Source organism: Homarus americanus, unplaced genomic scaffold (genome assembly GCF_018991925.1).
Source record: "Homarus americanus isolate GMGI-L3 unplaced genomic scaffold, GMGI_Hamer_2.0 scaffold39525, whole genome shotgun sequence".
NCBI lineage: Eukaryota > Metazoa > Arthropoda > Malacostraca > Decapoda > Nephropidae > Homarus > Homarus americanus.
In genome coordinates this window covers 87,501-105,604 of record NW_024749445.1, presented here as the reverse complement: position 1 = coordinate 105,604, position 18,104 = coordinate 87,501, and the positions used below count along the sequence as shown (strand labels likewise).

Genomic DNA, 18,104 nt, shown 5'->3' with positions numbered 1-18,104 from the left:
AACACTATTACTGTATGTACTGTACACTCATCCTTGAACATTATTACTGTATGTACTGTACACTCAACCCTTGAACACTATTACTGTATGTACTGTACACTCAACCCCTGAACACTATTACTATATGTACTGTACACTCAACCCTTGAACACTATTACTGTATGTACTGTACACTCAACCCCTGAACACTATTACTGTATGTACTGTACACTCAACCCTTGAACACTATTACTGTATGTACTGTACACTCAACCCTTGAACACTATTACTGTATGTACTGTACACTCAACCCTTGAACACTATTACTGTATGTACTGTACACTCAACCCTTGAACACTATTACTGTATGTACTGTACACTCAACCCTTGAACACTATTACTGTATGTACTGTACACTCAACCCCTGAACACTATTACTGTATGTACTGTACACTCAACCCTTGAACACTATTACTGTATGTACTGTACACTCATCCCTTGAACACTATTACTGTATGTACTGTACACTCATCCCTTGAACACTATTACTGTATGTACTGTACACTCAACCCCTGAACACTATTACTGTATGTACTGTACACTCATCCCTTGAACACTATTACTGTATGTACTGTACACTCATCCCTTGAACACTATTACTGTATGTACTGTACACTCAACCCTTGAACACTATTACTGTATGTACTGTACACTCATCCCCTGAAATGGACGACATTGTATGTACTGTAACACTCAACCCTTGAACACTATTATTACTGTATGTACTGTACATCAAACCCTGAACACTATTACTGTATGTACTGTACACTCAACCCCTGAACACTATTACTGTATGTACTGTACACTCAACCCTTGAACACTATTACTGTATGTACTGTACACTCAACCCCTGAACACTATTACTGTATGTACTGTACACTCATCCCTTGAACACTATTACTGTATGTACTGTACACTCAACCCTTGAACACTATTACTGTACACTCAACCCCTGAACACTATTACTGTATGTACTGTACACTCATCCCTTGAACTCTATTACTGTATGTACTGTACACTCATCCCTTGAACACTATTACTGTATGTACTGTACACTCAACCCTTGAACACTATTACTATATGTACTGTACACTCAACCCCTGAACACTATTACTGTATGTACTGTACACTCAACCCTTGAACACTATTACTGTATGTACTGTACACTCAACCCTTGAACACTATTACTGTATGTACTGTACATTCAACCCTTGAACACTATTACTGTATGTACTGTACACTCAACCCCTGAACACTATTATTGTATGTACTGTACACTCAACCCCTGAACACTATTACTGTATGTACTGTACACTCATCCCTTGAACACTATTACTGTATGTACTGTACACTCAACCCTTGAACACTATTACTGTATGTACTGTACACTCAACCCTTGAACACTATTATTGTATGTACACTCAAACTCCTTCACTGTACTGTACACTCATCCCTTGAACACTATTACTGTATGTATTGTACACTCAACCCTTGAACACTATTACTGTATGTACTGTACACTCAACCCTTGAACACTATTACTGTATGTACTGTACACTCATCCCTTGAACACTATTACTGTATGTACTGTACACTCAACCCTTGAACACTATTACTGTATGTACTGTACACTCATCCCTTGAACACTATTACTGTATGTACTGTACACTCAACCCTTGAACACTATTACTGTATGTACTGTACACTCAACCCTTGAACACTATTAGTGTATGTACTGTACACTCATCCCTTGAACACTATTACTGTATGTACTGTACACTCAACCCTTGAACACTATTACTGTATGTACTGTACACTCAACCCCTGAACACTATTACTGTATGTACTGTACACTCAACCCCTGAACACTATTACTGTATGTACTGTACACTCAACCCCTGAACACTATTACTGTATGTACTGTACACTCAACCCTTGAACACTATTACTGTACTGTACACTCAACCCTGAACACTATTACTGTATGTACTGTACACTCAACCCTTGAACACTATTACTGTATGTACTGTACACTCAATCCTGAACACTATTACTGTATGTACTGTACACTCAACCCTTGAACACTATTACTGTATGTACTGTACACTCAACCCTTGAACACTATTACTGTATGTACTGTACACTCAACCCCTGAACACTATTACTGTATGTACTGTACACTCAACCCTGAACACTATTACTGTATGTACTGTACACTCAACCCCTGAACACTATTACTGTATGTACTGCCAACCCCTGAACACTATTACTGTATGTACTGTACACTCAACCCTTGAACACTATTACTGTATGTACTGTACACTCAACTGAACACTATTACTGTATGCTGTACCTCAATGAACACTATTACTGTGTACTGTACACTCAACCCTTGAACACTATTACTGTATGCTGTACACTCAACCCCTGAACACTATTACTGTATGTACTGTACTCAACCCTGAACACTATTACTGTATGTATGTACACTCACCTCTGTACTGTATGTACTGTACACTCAACCCCTGAACACTATTACTGTATGCTGTACACTCAACCCTGAACACTATTACTGTATGTACTGTACTCATCCCTTGAACACTATTACTGTATGTACTGTACACTCAACCCTTGAACACTATTACTGTATGTACTGCACTCAACCCTTGAACACTATTACTGTATGTACTCACTTAACCCTTGAACACTATTACTGTATGTACTGTACACTCAACCCTGAACACTATTACTGTATGTACTGTACACTCAACCTTTGACACTATTTTGTACACACTCAACCCTTGAACACTATTACTGTATGTACTGTACCTCACCCTGAACACTATTACTGTATGTATGTACACTCAACCCTTGAACATTTATTTACTGCGCCCCACATTATGTATGTCTGTCCTCCCGAACATATTGCTGTATGACTGTGATTCACCCTTGAACATATTCGTTGTGTCACCCTGAACACTATTACTGTATGTACTTTTTGTTTCTGTACACTCAACCCTGAACACTATTACTGTATGTACCTCATCCAGACACTATTACTGTATGTACTGTACTCAACCCTGAACACTACCATTGCTGTACCTCAACCCTGAACACTATTACTGTGTACTGTACACTCATCCCTGAACACTATTACTGTATGTACTGTACACTCAACCCTTGAACACTATTACTGTATGTACTGTACACTCAACCCTGAACACTATTACTGTATGTACTGTACACTCAACCTTGAACACTATTACTGTATGTACTGTACACTCAACCCTTGAACACTATTACTGTATGTACTGTACACTCATCCCTTGAACACTATTACTGTATGTACTGTCATAAGCCCCTTGAACACTATTACTGTATGTACTGTACACTCAACCCCTGAACACTATACTCTGTATGTACTGTACTCATCCCCTTGAACACTATACTGTATGTACTGTACACTCATCCTTGAACACTATTACTGTGCCTCAACCCTGAACACTATTACTGTATGTACTGTACACTCATCCCTTAGACACTATTACTGTATGTACTGCACTCATCCCTTGAACACTATTACTGTATGTACTGCACTCAACCTTGAACACTATTACTATATGTACTGTACCTCAACCCTTGAACACTATTACTGTATGTACTGTACACTCAACCCTTGAACACTATTACTGTATGTACTGTACACTCAACCCTTGAACACTATTACTGTATGTACTGTACATTCAACCCTTGAACACTATTACTGTATGTACTGTACACTCAACCCCTGAACACTATTTGTATGTACTGTACACTCAACTGAACACTATTACTGTATGTACTGTACACTCATCCCTTGAACACTATTATGTACTGTACCTCAACATGAACCTATTACCATGTGCTGTGCCTCTTGAACTTTATTGTTTTTTCTTACCTGTGTTCTACACTTCACGGTCAGCGTCTCTACTGTAGAAAGTACAACTATTACTGTATGTAAGGTGATGTGACTCTGTGAGATTACTGTATGCTGTTGGCGGGTCCGTTTAGGCCAAATAGATGAATAGATAGAGCAATGAATGAAGGGGATGAAGAATGAGCCAAGACCGGTTGAATGGAATGAATGGGATGGACCAGATTAGATGGAATGAATGAATGAATGAGATGAATGGGATGGATGATAGATGAATGGATGAATGAATGAATAGATGAGCCAGATCAGATGAATTAGATGGATAGATAGGAAGATAGATCAGATGATGAATGAATGAATAGGAATGGATAAGGATAGATAGATTGGATAGATAGAATGAATGAATGGACCAGATGGATGAATGGATGAATAGATGGATCAGATGAATGGAATGGATGAATGAATGGATGGATGGGATGGGACTGGATAAAATGGATGGATGATTAGATGGAATGGATGGAATGAATGGGATAGATAGATGAATGAATGAATGGGTGGAGTTGGAATGGAATAGATAGATAGATGGGATGAATGAATGGATGGATAGGAAGATGGTATCAGGATGAATGAATGGATGGATGAATGAATGAATGAATGGTTAGATGGATGGATGGATGGATGAATGAATGGATGGATGGATGGATGGATGGATGAACAGATGGATGGTGAATGGATGGATGGATAAGATGGATGGATGGATGAATGAATGGATGGATGGAATGAGTTAGATGGATGGATGAGATGAATGGATGGGTGAGATGGATTGGATGGATGGGATGGAATGGATGGATGGATGGATGGATGGATGGATGGGATGGATGAGATGGATGGATGGAATGGATGAATGGAATGAATGGATGGATGGACTAGATGAGTTAATGGATGGATGGATGGATAGATGGATGGATAGATGATGAATGGATAGATATGGAGCCGACAAACCAAACCAAACAAACCAAACCAAACCAAACCAAACCAAACCAAACCAAACCAAGACCAAACCAAACCAAACAAACCAAACCAAACCAAACCAAACCAACCAAACCAAACCAAGCAAACCAAACCAAACCAAACCAAACCTAACCTAACCTAACCTAGCCAAACTTAACCTAAGCAAACCCAACCTAACTTAGCCAAACCTAACTAACCCACCTAAACCAACCCAACAAAACCTAACCTAACCAAACCCAATATAATCCAACCTCGCCTGTCCTAACTCAACCTAACCAATCCTAAATGAACTGAACTTAACCTAACCTAGTGCAACCTAACCTAATTATTCCTAACTCAATCTAACCAAGCGTAGCCAAACTAACACAAGCAAACCTAACCTAATCCAACCTCTTCCAACATAACCTAAGCCAACACAACCAATCCTAACTCAACCTAACCTAACCCATTGTAGCCTAACCTATCCTAACAAAGTTAACCCTACCCAACCTAACCTAGACAAACCTAGCCTAGCCTAACCCACCCTAGCCTAGCCTAACACTGACTGAATCTAACCCAATCAGACTCAACCTAGCATTAACCTAACTCGGTGTTTCTCAAACTTTCTCTTAAGCCCCTCACAAATAATGATGAAACTATTCTGTTTTGGTTCTCTTCCTTTATTTTAAAGTTTTCAATCATCAAACAGAATGCATATCTTGTTACAGTTCAATGGGATGGATGACATTGTTTCCTTTGAGTCAGTCGACTGATTCAAGGTTGAGTCACTGATAAAGCACATCTCACGTCTGGGTCCACATGTAACAGGTTTCGGCTTTTATTCTCTATTTGAAGAAGGTGGAGAAACCAGATTCACATAAATACGTAGTAGAAAATGGCAGGAGGACTCCAAGTGCGATCTCACTAACTTTTAGATATGACTGATACATTGAGCACCAGAATACAGTCAGAGATTTTTCTTCATAGAGGTCTCTGGCAACAGAATCGTTCTGAGATCAAGGAATTCATCTGAATAGAAACTAGAATCGTGCAATCTGAATGAATCCGTTGGAAATGATAAACTAGCTGCTGCACCATACTGTGTAAACTGTACCGTAAGGGTACAGTGAGTTCTGCTATAGGCGTGTTTTGATAGCAATTTGCTCTTGATTTATGAATTCGGAACAATATTTGTATAACGTGACGCCTGTTTTTCTATAACACGATTTTTGCTTACTATTTCTCCAATTTTGTGGTATTAACTGTGATTATGGTAAAGAAGAATATCTCCAAAAAGCGTTCTGATGATAGAATTCCGGTGATTATCGTAAAAGAAAGGATATAACACTTGAAGAAGCTCGATGTTATCAACCTCAAAATCACCCTTCTCCCCATCAAGTTACATTCATATTTTTTCAAGGTAAAGTGTTACATTTACTGTATGATTTCATTATTAGATATGAATGTAACATTTATTTAGACTATGCTATCCTTTGTGTTAGGCTAACTACTAAATTTTTTCGATTCGAGAGTAATCTGCCTAACCCTATTTTCTCCATAAGCCCTGTTATTTCTATTCGCGATTTTCTATAACCGATATTTTACAAGAACACAATTATCGCGTTATAGCAGAACTACCTGTATTATGATTACACACAATGACAAAAAAAAGAACAAATAAAAAACAATATTTCTCCCCTAACAAGTAAAGTTGAATCAAAGTTTCCACATTTTCTCCAAACATATACTACTTACACTAGCCTGCCATGGCCCCCCTAAAATCTTGCCGTGACCCCCTTGGTGGCCACTTGCCATTTTGAGAAACAGTGACCTAATCTAACCTAACCCTACCCAAGTCTAACTAACAGAACCTATTTCAGAAAACAAACCTGCCTTATTGGAGAACAAAACTAATCATAATGCAAACTTGTGTTACTGAGCATCAATAAGGGTGGAGCACTTGTGTTACTGAGCATCAATAAGGGTGGAGCACTTGTGTTACTGAGCATCAATAAGGGTGGAGCACTTGTGTTACTGAGCATCAATAAGGGTGGAGCACTTTTGTTACTGAGCATCAATAAGGGTGGAGCACTTGTGTTACTGAGCATCAATAAGGGTGGAGCACTTGTGTTACTTAGCATCAATAAGGGTGGAGCACTTGTGTTACTGAGCATCAATAAGGGTGGAGCACTTGTGTTACTGAGCATCAATAAGGGTGGAGCACTTGAATTACTGAGCATCAATAAGGGTGGAGCACTTGAGTTACTGAGCATCAATAAGGGTGGAGCACTTTTCCATCTGAGTTATGGACATTCTAGTAAACTTTGTACTGTAATATTTTATATTCTCAGTAACTGTTATTGTTACAGTGATCTTTTAACATTACCTCAGGTTTTGATGAAGGCAGCGGCACTGGTCGATTAGACGGTGGAGGAGGAGGAGGTTGACTCGGCGGAGGAACAACCGGGCGGTTGGGCGGAGGAGGCGGTCTCTCCGAGGGAGGAGGCGTCATAGACCTGATAATATTGGTGCCGGTGTGACGTCCCACAGTGTTGGGGCGGGTTGGACCCTGGACTGGACCGGGCGCACTAGGAGCACATCTGTGGTGATCTGGGGGGGTGCGAGAGGGCAGCAGAGAGTCTTCCCCCGAGGCTGTTGTTTGGTTTTGGAACTCTAATTCACTTGATGTCCGGTACTCCCTCATGCTGTTTGTCCGGCTTGCAGGTTTACTGGAGGGTGGAGTGCTACCATTTGGCTGAAACACAATATAAATTTAATATAACAACAAATAAAACTCATTACCAAATGTGTACAGTGATCCTCCATTAATGAGCACAGTTGGTTCTGAGACAAACTCGTTAACTAAATCTATTATTTCAATGGGATACTAGGAAAGTGGTTCCTCTCATAGAATTCCCTTAAAATGAATTAAAAAGTGCAGTACATACAGGTAATAGAATTAACAACATTAAATATAAACAAAATACAGTACTGTACAGTATACTCTGCCACGTTCATAGAGTGATACAGTAAATATAATTTGTAATAAAAGTTTAAAGTCCTGCTGTAATAGTCGAGATAAGTTTATTTCTCTAAAAACAGGGCCACCATTTGTAATGACGTCACCACTTACCCTGCACACGATGTACGGATGGAGATAGGAGTTAAGTGAGAAGTAATGACAGTGTCTGGACTTTGTTTTGAGAATGCCTGATGCTAGGTACACATGACAAAATAGTGTTGTTATTGTTTTGATGATTCACTAATGAACCACTGGGATATATCACCATTTATATTAATAAATGGGTAAATTTTAAGTTTTGGTCATTCCTCCACTTAGACATGCAGACTATGTTTTTTTTCTGGAGGTTTGTGATGCGTTATGAACAATTTAGACTTTCATTTCTATTGAAAATCACTAGTTTCAAGTTACTACCCCCCCGACCCTTACCGGTGTATGGTAAGCAAGTCTTATAACTTACCGTATTTGCCAGAGTATAAGATGCGGTTTAAAAAAATTAGTATCACAGATTACCCTGCGTCTAATGTGCCTGTATTACGGATGGGAGGCTGAGCACCACAGGCGGAGGTGTCCAGCTAGGGGTCTGGGACGAGCAGTAGTCCACTAAGCACAAAAATTGTGTTACTAATAACAAGACAAATTATCACAAACTTCACGCAAATTTGCAGCGTAAATAATGGCTTACATTGGCTTAACGGCAGAGGGAAGCTCACATCTCACTGCACCTCCTTTCCCAGCATACGTAACCCACACCAGATACATGTCTTACATTTAACGACTGTGTTACCTTTCAGAAACATTTGTTTATTATCTAAATGAAAAATGACCTGAAAGATTAAAGAAATGTTAACAGAAAGTTCAGCCGCCAGTCAGCCATTTGCCATGGTCGATGGCGCCTAAAAAACAAAGATGGTGCTACACTCTGGTAAATCGCGGCTACCAAAATCACAGCCAAAAATCAGAGTTTCACATTGTCGGTAATTCTCTTGACCAAAATACAAACAAGCCACACAGCAGCTCTGATCAGAGGAAGAGTTGGGTTAGTATAATGTTATTATATATGATTTCCTACTTGACTCCAGTATATACCTATATTATATTTACAGGCACAAAATTATATGTTTTCCCCTACAAAACCACTTTAAAACCACTGTCAGTAATTGTATGATGAAACGTACTAAAATTGTTTTTTCCAAAAAATATCCTTGTAAAATAGGGGTGTATCTTATACGATGAATTGCGTCTTATAAGCCGGCAAATACAGTATAATATCACTTATCATACCATACCCTACCCTACCCTAACGTAACCTAACCTAACCTAATCTAACCTAACTTATGACTTGTATTTTCTTATGCGATAGAAAAATGTTTTATGACAGAAATCCCGTAGAGATAATTTGTGTTATTGTTTATACCCTGTAGTACTTAATCCAATAGTTAGAATCTTAAGGTTCCCCAGATGACCAAAACCAAAATAATACCAATATTGTTTGAAATGTTTACACTATGAAATATGTTGTTTGGGCAGCTAATATTCATTGAGTTAGTTAATATGCTTAGTAATATTTATATACTTAGTAATATTTATTCATAGTATTACTGTGTTGTACAGTAAATCACAATTTATTATCTAATAATATTTATTTACAGAGCCAATCAGCCGAGAAAGTTGAACAACTACTTCCAGGGTTCATCAAGGCAGATAAAATAAGTTTACCATAAGTAGATGTGTTTATGATACTAGAGTATTATAAAGAACTCCACCATCCAGCTATGAAGTACGTTAAATTACATCTGTCATCTGATCATCTCAGGCCCATCCCCTGGCCATGGTCGTCCCTAGTCCTTCCACAACATTACATATAGACATCAGTTACAAAAACTTACATTTTCCTGACATTAAATAGAGAACAGTGATGAAACTTCCCGTTGCAGTTATCGGTCTTTTGCATCATTTTGGCAGCCAGCAAGTATATACACACCATGATACTTGAGCGACAGAATGAGCGGTAATTTATTTTAACCTAAAAATAAGGTACACCTGTGTATATCAACATTGTATATGGCCACAAGTCCTGTATTTCTGCTGGTAACAACACACACACCACAGCAGGCAACCTCCACGTTTCCTCTCAGCAGCTCAGCGCAAACAGTGACGTCACAACAAATCACAGAGCTTTATGCAGTCCGCGTGACTTTTAACAACTTTAACCGTTATTTTTTTAACTTTTTGGCCCAATTTATTTTAAAATATCATCACCATCGTAAATTTAAGTATTTTCTTTATCCATTGACCTGCCATCTTCTGAAAAAATTCCGACTGACCTCTCGTTCATTCCCGGCAGCTTTGTTTACATAGCGGAAGCACAAACAGCTGATTGTAGACACAGTTGATGAAGAAATGCCACATTGGTTCTAATGCCTTCTTCGTATTTCTTAATAATTTCTTGTTACACTTGAACTGAAATCGCCTTCCAAGATTTCTCCAGACCAATGCTTGATAATTTCACCAATAAAATTTAAAGTTCATAACAATTTATTTAGCTAATTCCAGATTTGTTTTATTTAAACCAACACTGCACTGTACATTATCAATATGTTAATTAAGTTTCAGAATGACCAATAAATTTAATGTAAAAATGAAAAAATATTCAGGAGCACAACTTTCTCGATGTTTACTCCACCGGAAACAAAGGTAAACAGAGAACCAATTATTGGCGGACGAGTCAAACAGCTGATGCGCGCACCAAAACAAGTTTCTCGTAGAGCCGTTGTTAGTAAAATTTGTACGCATTAATAGAACTGAAAGTCCTTAGTGGAGCTAACTCGTTAACTGAAATCTTGTAAATTGAACCGCTTGTTAATGGAGGGACCACTGTATTTAATGACTGGAGATCATGGTGTACTGCGCACATCATTGTCATCCTTAATATCTCTTTTATTCATATTACGCTACATAACATTCAAATCCACCGCGCTTGTAGAGTCACAGAAAATGGTAGAATACGGTAAACTTTGGTAAGGGATAACTCACCTGCTGTATATTGTTTAATCTGAATTGTTGCCGATGTATGGCCATATAATATTAAGTGTATGTACTGACAGTAGTAAAGAGAACTCAAGGTATCTTTAGGATGATTGGGAAGGTCCAAGTGATAAGGACTAGTGTACTATAAGGGATACCGTATATCTCGGCCTACAAGACGGAATTTGAACCAAAAAAAAATCAGCCCAAAGTTAGTGGGTCGTCTTAAGCACCAGAGATAAAATTCTTACCTCTTAAATATTGCGGTTTAGTGTGTCAAGAGTGGTGATGGAAACATGGTAAACCACTCACAAGCTCCTACCACTAATTATTTTATACTGAAACTTCGTTTGGGAAGCTGGATTAAAATGAAGATTACCAGTATATTAAATAATAAAAGTATATATTATAAACCAATCCTAACATACCGTAAAAGAACAATAACGATGCTTTAGCTGCTATCATCCCTCACCCCCACATTTGCCAGTGACAAGAAAGGAAAGTGATGTGACTGTGATGTACTGTGGCTGTTTTAGCGTCCTTGTGTGTTAGGGTGGTCAATGTGCATATCTGTATATTAACTGATCATAATACTTATCTCCTATAAATAATTAATTTAAATTTTATTTTTTACAAAAGAATATTCAGTAAATGACTGTGTTAGTTCTTGAAGCTACACGGCAGTAGTAAATTTAGAATGAGAATAGTGAACAGAAATCATATGTGGATTCAGAGTTTGGTCGTAATGATCACCATAAATTTCTGGTCAACTTCACCTGCACAGTTATAATGGTAGCCTCCCTTTTTACGAAAAAATATACAAATTAAAGAAAACCTTTGCAGTGTGTTTAATGTATTACATTATAGTATAAATAAATAAATAAACAAATAAATCGGCAAATCTATTTCAAAATTAAATGGAAATATTTACTCACCCAACATTGATTCTGAATTAAAATACTTGGGAAGTGAATTGGCCTTATTTTTAAACCTTAACCATAAATATATGGAAAAAAAGATCAGAATTAGAAACATCATATTGTTTGTATATTTGTGTTGTCAAGGAAGAAGAAACAATTGAAGCTTTTACTGCAATTGTGTATAAATGAAGACGAAAGATAAATCAGCAACCTAAAGACTTGGTCACCAATTTTAAGTGATGCCATATGGAAGTAGGGTCTGCATTAGACAATACTGGCATTGTGCTTCCAATACCTTCCAGGCAGTAGAATCTTCCCTGTTTGGTAGCTGCTAAAACTTTTAGTAATATTGCTTTGATACAACATGATAAATTAGACAAACAATGAAAATAAACAAACAAAAGTTATTTACCAAGACCTCTCTGAGAACAGAGGATGGAGGGAAAGGGAGATAAGAGGCTATTTATGGCCTGTCTTTGTGTAGAGAGTTGACCACACTAGAAATAATTCATTTAAAATTTATTTTTACATAGAATATTCAGTACATAAGATACTATTATAAAATATTGTGAATATATATACAGTATATATATATATATATACAGTCAACCCTCACTTCCACAGCGGTCCCACATTCGCGTTTCACGTTCTTGGCGGTGCCCTGCAGAACCCAGGATGCTCACATTCCATGGGTGTACCCTTTACGGTGAAGTATAATTTTTTATTTAGCTCATAAAAATTCATACAAATTATCCGGCAGAATATAATTTTCATTGCACCAAATTCTTACAATTTGATGATCATTTTGAATATAAACATCATAGATTTTGCATTAGACATACAAATTTTAGATGTAATGTTTAATCTGAGTAAATATGTCTTTTGTGAAAATATACCCAATGGCATTTATATTCAAAATATTCTGGTCTTTAGGGAATCATAATGTAATTATATTATCTATTTTAGTTTTGAGTATTATTCATTACTATACTAGTTTTAAAATTTCTCAGAGGAAGGAAGCCAGCAGTGCAGTGTGAAGGGGAGAATCGTGTCCATTATTTGAATGGACATTAACTTGTGACTGTATTTCTCTATTTCTCGCAAAGTATTAATTGTGTGCATGTACCATCATAAATTAAGATGTTATTTTTACTTCTAGAACATAGAGTATTGTGTTGGAAAAAGTGGAGTTTGAAGTCCCAGCTGGTCTCTATTTCATTTTAATCCCATATATTATATTTATTCACTTCTGCGTTTCTCCACTTTCCATGATGCCTATGGAGTTACATTAACGTAAAAGTGAGTTATTTCAATGTGTGTGTGTGTGTGTATATATATATATATATATATATATATATATATATATATATATATATATATATATATATATATATATATATATATATATATATAGCTGATAACCACAAGGAAAGAGAAAACACGAAGTTCCCAAGCTTTGGTGTAATTCACATCTTCAGGGTGAGTACCGAAACTATATATATATATATATATATATATATATATATATATATATATATATATATATATATATATATATATATATATATATATATATATATATATATATATATATATATATATATATATATATATATATATATATATATATATATATATATATATATATATATATATATATATATATATATACCCACTTCTTGGTTTTCACTTAGCGCGTTTTCTTATACAGTTGAACCCCCTTAGGGTCAGCCAGGACACAGAGGGTCCTGTGTTAGTAAGTGAAATCCCGTAAAGTGAACAACAGAACATATGGGATTAATTCAATAGAAACCGGCCCGACCCCAAACTCCAATTTTGAAGGCACATACCTATGTTGTAGTAAAATAACATCTTAATTTTATGATGGTACATGCACACAATTAATACTTAAGAGAAATAGAAATACAGTCGCAGAAGTTAATGTCCATTCAAATAATGGACTCAACTCCCCTCCTCTCCACTACACTGCGGCTCTTCCTCTCAGAGAAATTTTTGGGAAAACCACTAAATTTTAATAAATAATACCTCAAACTAAAGTTAGGATAATACAATTGACATTGCTGGATTCCTTGTAAGACCAGGAATATTTTGAATATAAATGTCATATATTTTGCACAAAAGATAACATAGTTACCTAAGAAAAATTTTTTATCTAAAATTTGTATGTTTAATGCAAAATATATGATGTTTATATTCAAAATGATCACCAAATTATAAATTCAGCAATGTAAATTATATTCTGACCGTGGTATTGTATAATTTTATGAAACAAATATCTTCAGTTAATAACAAAAAAATAATCTTCACGACACTATCTGTCAATCAAGTACCCCACCTTGCCTTCCCCTCTTCCAACCTGGCAGTCCAGTAACCCTCCCCCCACCCCACCAATCCTCCCTTCCAGAGTTTTTAACATTTTGTATTAAATAATCCTCAGATTAAAGTTAGGATAATATAATTGACATTGCTGGATTCCTTAAGACCAGGAATATTTTGAATATAAATGTCATATATTTTGCACAAAAGATAACATAGTTAATTTGAGAAAAATTTTTATCTAAAATTTGTATGTCTAATGCAAAATATATGATGTTTATATTCAAAATGATCATCAAATTATAAGAATTCCAGCAATGTAAATTATATTCGACCGGTAATTTGTATGAATTTTATGAGGCTAAAACAAATATCTTCAGTTAATAAAAAAAAATTATTTAGGGTAACAGATGGTCGGTCGGTCCTCCTCCCCCACCCCCCACCAACCATCCCAAGGGAGATGTGTGGGATAACCACTAAATTTTAATAAATAATACCTCAAACTAAAGTTAGGATAATATAATTGACATTGCTGGATTCCTTGTAAGACCAGGAATATTTTGAATATAAATGTCATATATTTTGCACAAGATAATAGTTACTCTGAGAAAAATTTTATCTAAAATTTGTATGTCTAATGCAAAATATATGATGTTTATATTCAAAAATACTAAGAATATAAATTCCAGCAATGTAAATTATATTCTGGGCAGTAATTTGTATGAATTTTATGAGTAAAACAGGCAGTCAGGCAGGGTGGCGGGTGGGGCAAATCTAAAATAGCGTCTCGAGCCGGACACTCACGTGTATGTGGAAAAATCAGTGTTAAGTGAAAGTTCAGCTCTGGCGGAGGCACATTATATGATAAAAGCAGCGTTAAGTTGAACCGCGTTGGCGGGGAGGTAATATTGCGCAGTGCCTTGCCAGAGCTGAACTTTCACTTAACAGTTTTCATTGCTGGAACATCATATATTTTGCATTAGACATTCAAATTTTAGATAAATGCAAAGTCAGTGATTTCCCAAAATTTCTCAGAGGAAGAGCCAGCGGTGTAGGTGGAGAGGAGGGAGTTGAGTCCATTATTTGAATGGACATTAACTTGGCGACTGTATTTCTATTTCCCAATATTAATTGTGTGCATGTACCATCATAAAATTAAGATGTTATTTTACTACAACATAGTTATGTGATAGTCCAAAAAGTGGAGTTTGGGGGTTGGGCGGTTTCGTTGGTTAATCCCATATGTTCTGTTGTTCATAGCAGCGGTTCACTTAGCAGCGGGACCCTCTGGGTTCTATTGACCGCGTTAAGTGGGGTACAACTGTATACAGTGACCCCTCGTTTTGAACACCTCGGTTAATAATTTCGATTAACGAACTGCCTTCCATAAGGATCTTCAATTCGGTTAACGAAAAAAAATTCGGTTAATGAAGTTCTTACGAACCGACCTCAACATGTTTTCGCTTGCACTGACCGGGCAACCAGCTTTAGTATCAGTCCGCCAATACATTAATCGGTTCTAGGGCTTAAATTCCTTACTATTTTAGTAAATATCAAGAAGTTTATACTATTCAATAATTTTTAAAGTTTAATATTCAATTTTTTAGTCATTTTAACAATTATTGAACATAATTGAAGCTGCAAAGTGACTAGTTTAATGCGCTGCATCCAGCCTTCTAACACAAGTTAAAACAGGAGTTAAATATTCCCTCTCTGTTTTCACTGGAGGTAACATCTTTTTCTGGAGACTCTCTTCAACTAAATGCTTTTTGTCTGTGTTTCCAAGCAAATTATTGGTCATTTTGAAATATATTTTATATATTGACAATATATAATGCAGTGCAGCATTGATTTAAAGAAAATAATCTTGAATTAAACCAGAGAGCTAAAATTTTATGGGTGAAATGGCACCATGGGGTGACTTCTCTTCCACCCCAATGCCTTCTCTTCTTCTTTCTCCTCCACCCCCATTCTAAATCCCATCATCATCATCATCATCCAGGAGCCTTCTACATACACACCTCAAAGTAAGTGAACTTTTCTACCATTTTTGTTGAATTTAGGAAATTTTCGTTGAGCTGGAACCAATTACCCAAAAACCCATTGAAACAATGGTTTCGGTTAACGAACTTTTCGGTTAACGAACGACCTTCTGGAACGTATTGAGTTCGTTAACGGAGGGGTCACTGTATACCGTATATACTCGTCTATAACCCCCCTTCGTATATAGGTCGACCCCGATTTTTTGACCAAGAAGTCGTTAATTTATCATATTCCTCGTTTATAGGTCGACCCAAGTTTTTGAGGGTAAAGGAACAACAAAACCTTCAGAAAAACACTACATCCTATAAACTTGTTTACCATTTATTATTACGACACTTTACACTGAAACGCGGGTAGTTTCAACAAAAATATTGTATATTTCCATTCAAGTATTTATTCAAGTCAGTTAGGAGGGAATATTAATGTAATACAATAGTTTTTTAACTGAAAATCATTAGAAAAGCGATTACGGTAACATATTTTGAATGAAAGAAAGCAAAAGTCATTGTTTTTGTCACAATTATATCCCACTTTCCACTGTAATACGTACGTCATTTCAGCAAAAAATATTACATTTCCGTGAATGTATTATATCAACCACAGTATAAATAGAATATCACTAATATAACAGTATTTTAACTGAAAACTATTAAAAAAAGGAGTAACATATCTTGAACATCGGAAGGTTTGGTAAAGTCTTTTGTTTTCATCATGTAGTTTATCCTAATTTACATTGAAATACATGACGTTTCAGCAAAACTACTATTTATTTCTGAGAATATGGAAATGTAATATTTTTGCTGAAATGACGTACGTATTATAGTGGAAAGTGGGATAAAATCGTGACAAAAACAATGACTTTCGCTTTCTTTCGTTGAAAAGATGTTACCGTAATCGCTTTTCGAATGGTTTTCAGTCAAAAACTGTTGTATTACAATAATGTTCTATCCTAATTCACTTGTGATGTAACAGTTTTTTAACTGAAAATGATTCGAAAAACACGTGTACCGTCTAGCTGATACGGCAGAGCCCTGGTCGCGGAGGCTTTGTGTTTGCATCGGCCCTTCTTAAGCAGCTTTTAATTTTAGAGTACCTTGAAATTGTGTTTACCGGTATATTCTTATTTTCTTGCTTCTTATTTTCCAGAAATATGACAAGTTTGTATACAATACAATGTTACGGTACTTTTAATTTACAAGTATTCATTTTTAAAAATACAGAAGACACCAAACAAATACCAATACTACGGATATTTGCGTGACTCTCCCGCCAAAAAAGACCAAACAGCTGGTACTTTCTCCCTCAGCCCTACCAAAATTAGCCCAACGACATCTTTCTTGTTTATTCTCTTCCAATTTCTCACTTTAACTGGTATTTTTTACTTCATATTGCCTACATCAGATAAACTACAGTAATTGAGGTTAGACACTGTTATAAATTTGATTACTGGGTCCTGGCAGGTGCCGTTAGAACCACCTGACCCTACCAACAGTGTTGCAAGTCAGACAGCATTTTTTTAATCATCCATGTGCACGAGAAAGGATGGATGGATGAAGGCGGCATACAAATATGGCTTAAAAAAGTCTGGAACTTTAGACCAGGGGGACTGCGCAAAGAAAAAAGTCTTTTTGTGTGGGATATGTTTCGGTCACATCTTGTTGAAAGTGTTACTGCTGGGATTAGGAAGGAAAACACTGATACAGCTGTGATTCCTGGTGGATTAACAAGTCTTGTCCAACCACTGGATGTTTCCATAAACAAACCATTTAAAGATGCATATTTTTCTTTTGTTTCAAATTTAATTAACAAAGAT

At 36.4% G+C, this 18,104-nt stretch overlaps 1 protein-coding gene across 1 annotated transcript in view; it reads right to left on the bottom strand.

The window, feature by feature from the left end:
* Nucleotides 1-7,328: 7,328 nt before the first annotated feature.
* Nucleotides 7,329-18,104, bottom strand: part of LOC121853364 (vegetative cell wall protein gp1-like) — a gene marked incomplete at its 3' end in the record, with an annotated part of 65,498 nt that continues 54,722 nt past the window's right edge. The window contains exon 6 of the mRNA XM_042347436.1: nucleotides 7,329-7,697. Within this exon, the coding sequence (XP_042203370.1) occupies nucleotides 7,329-7,697 (369 nt within the window). The remainder of the gene's footprint in view (nucleotides 7,698-18,104) is intronic.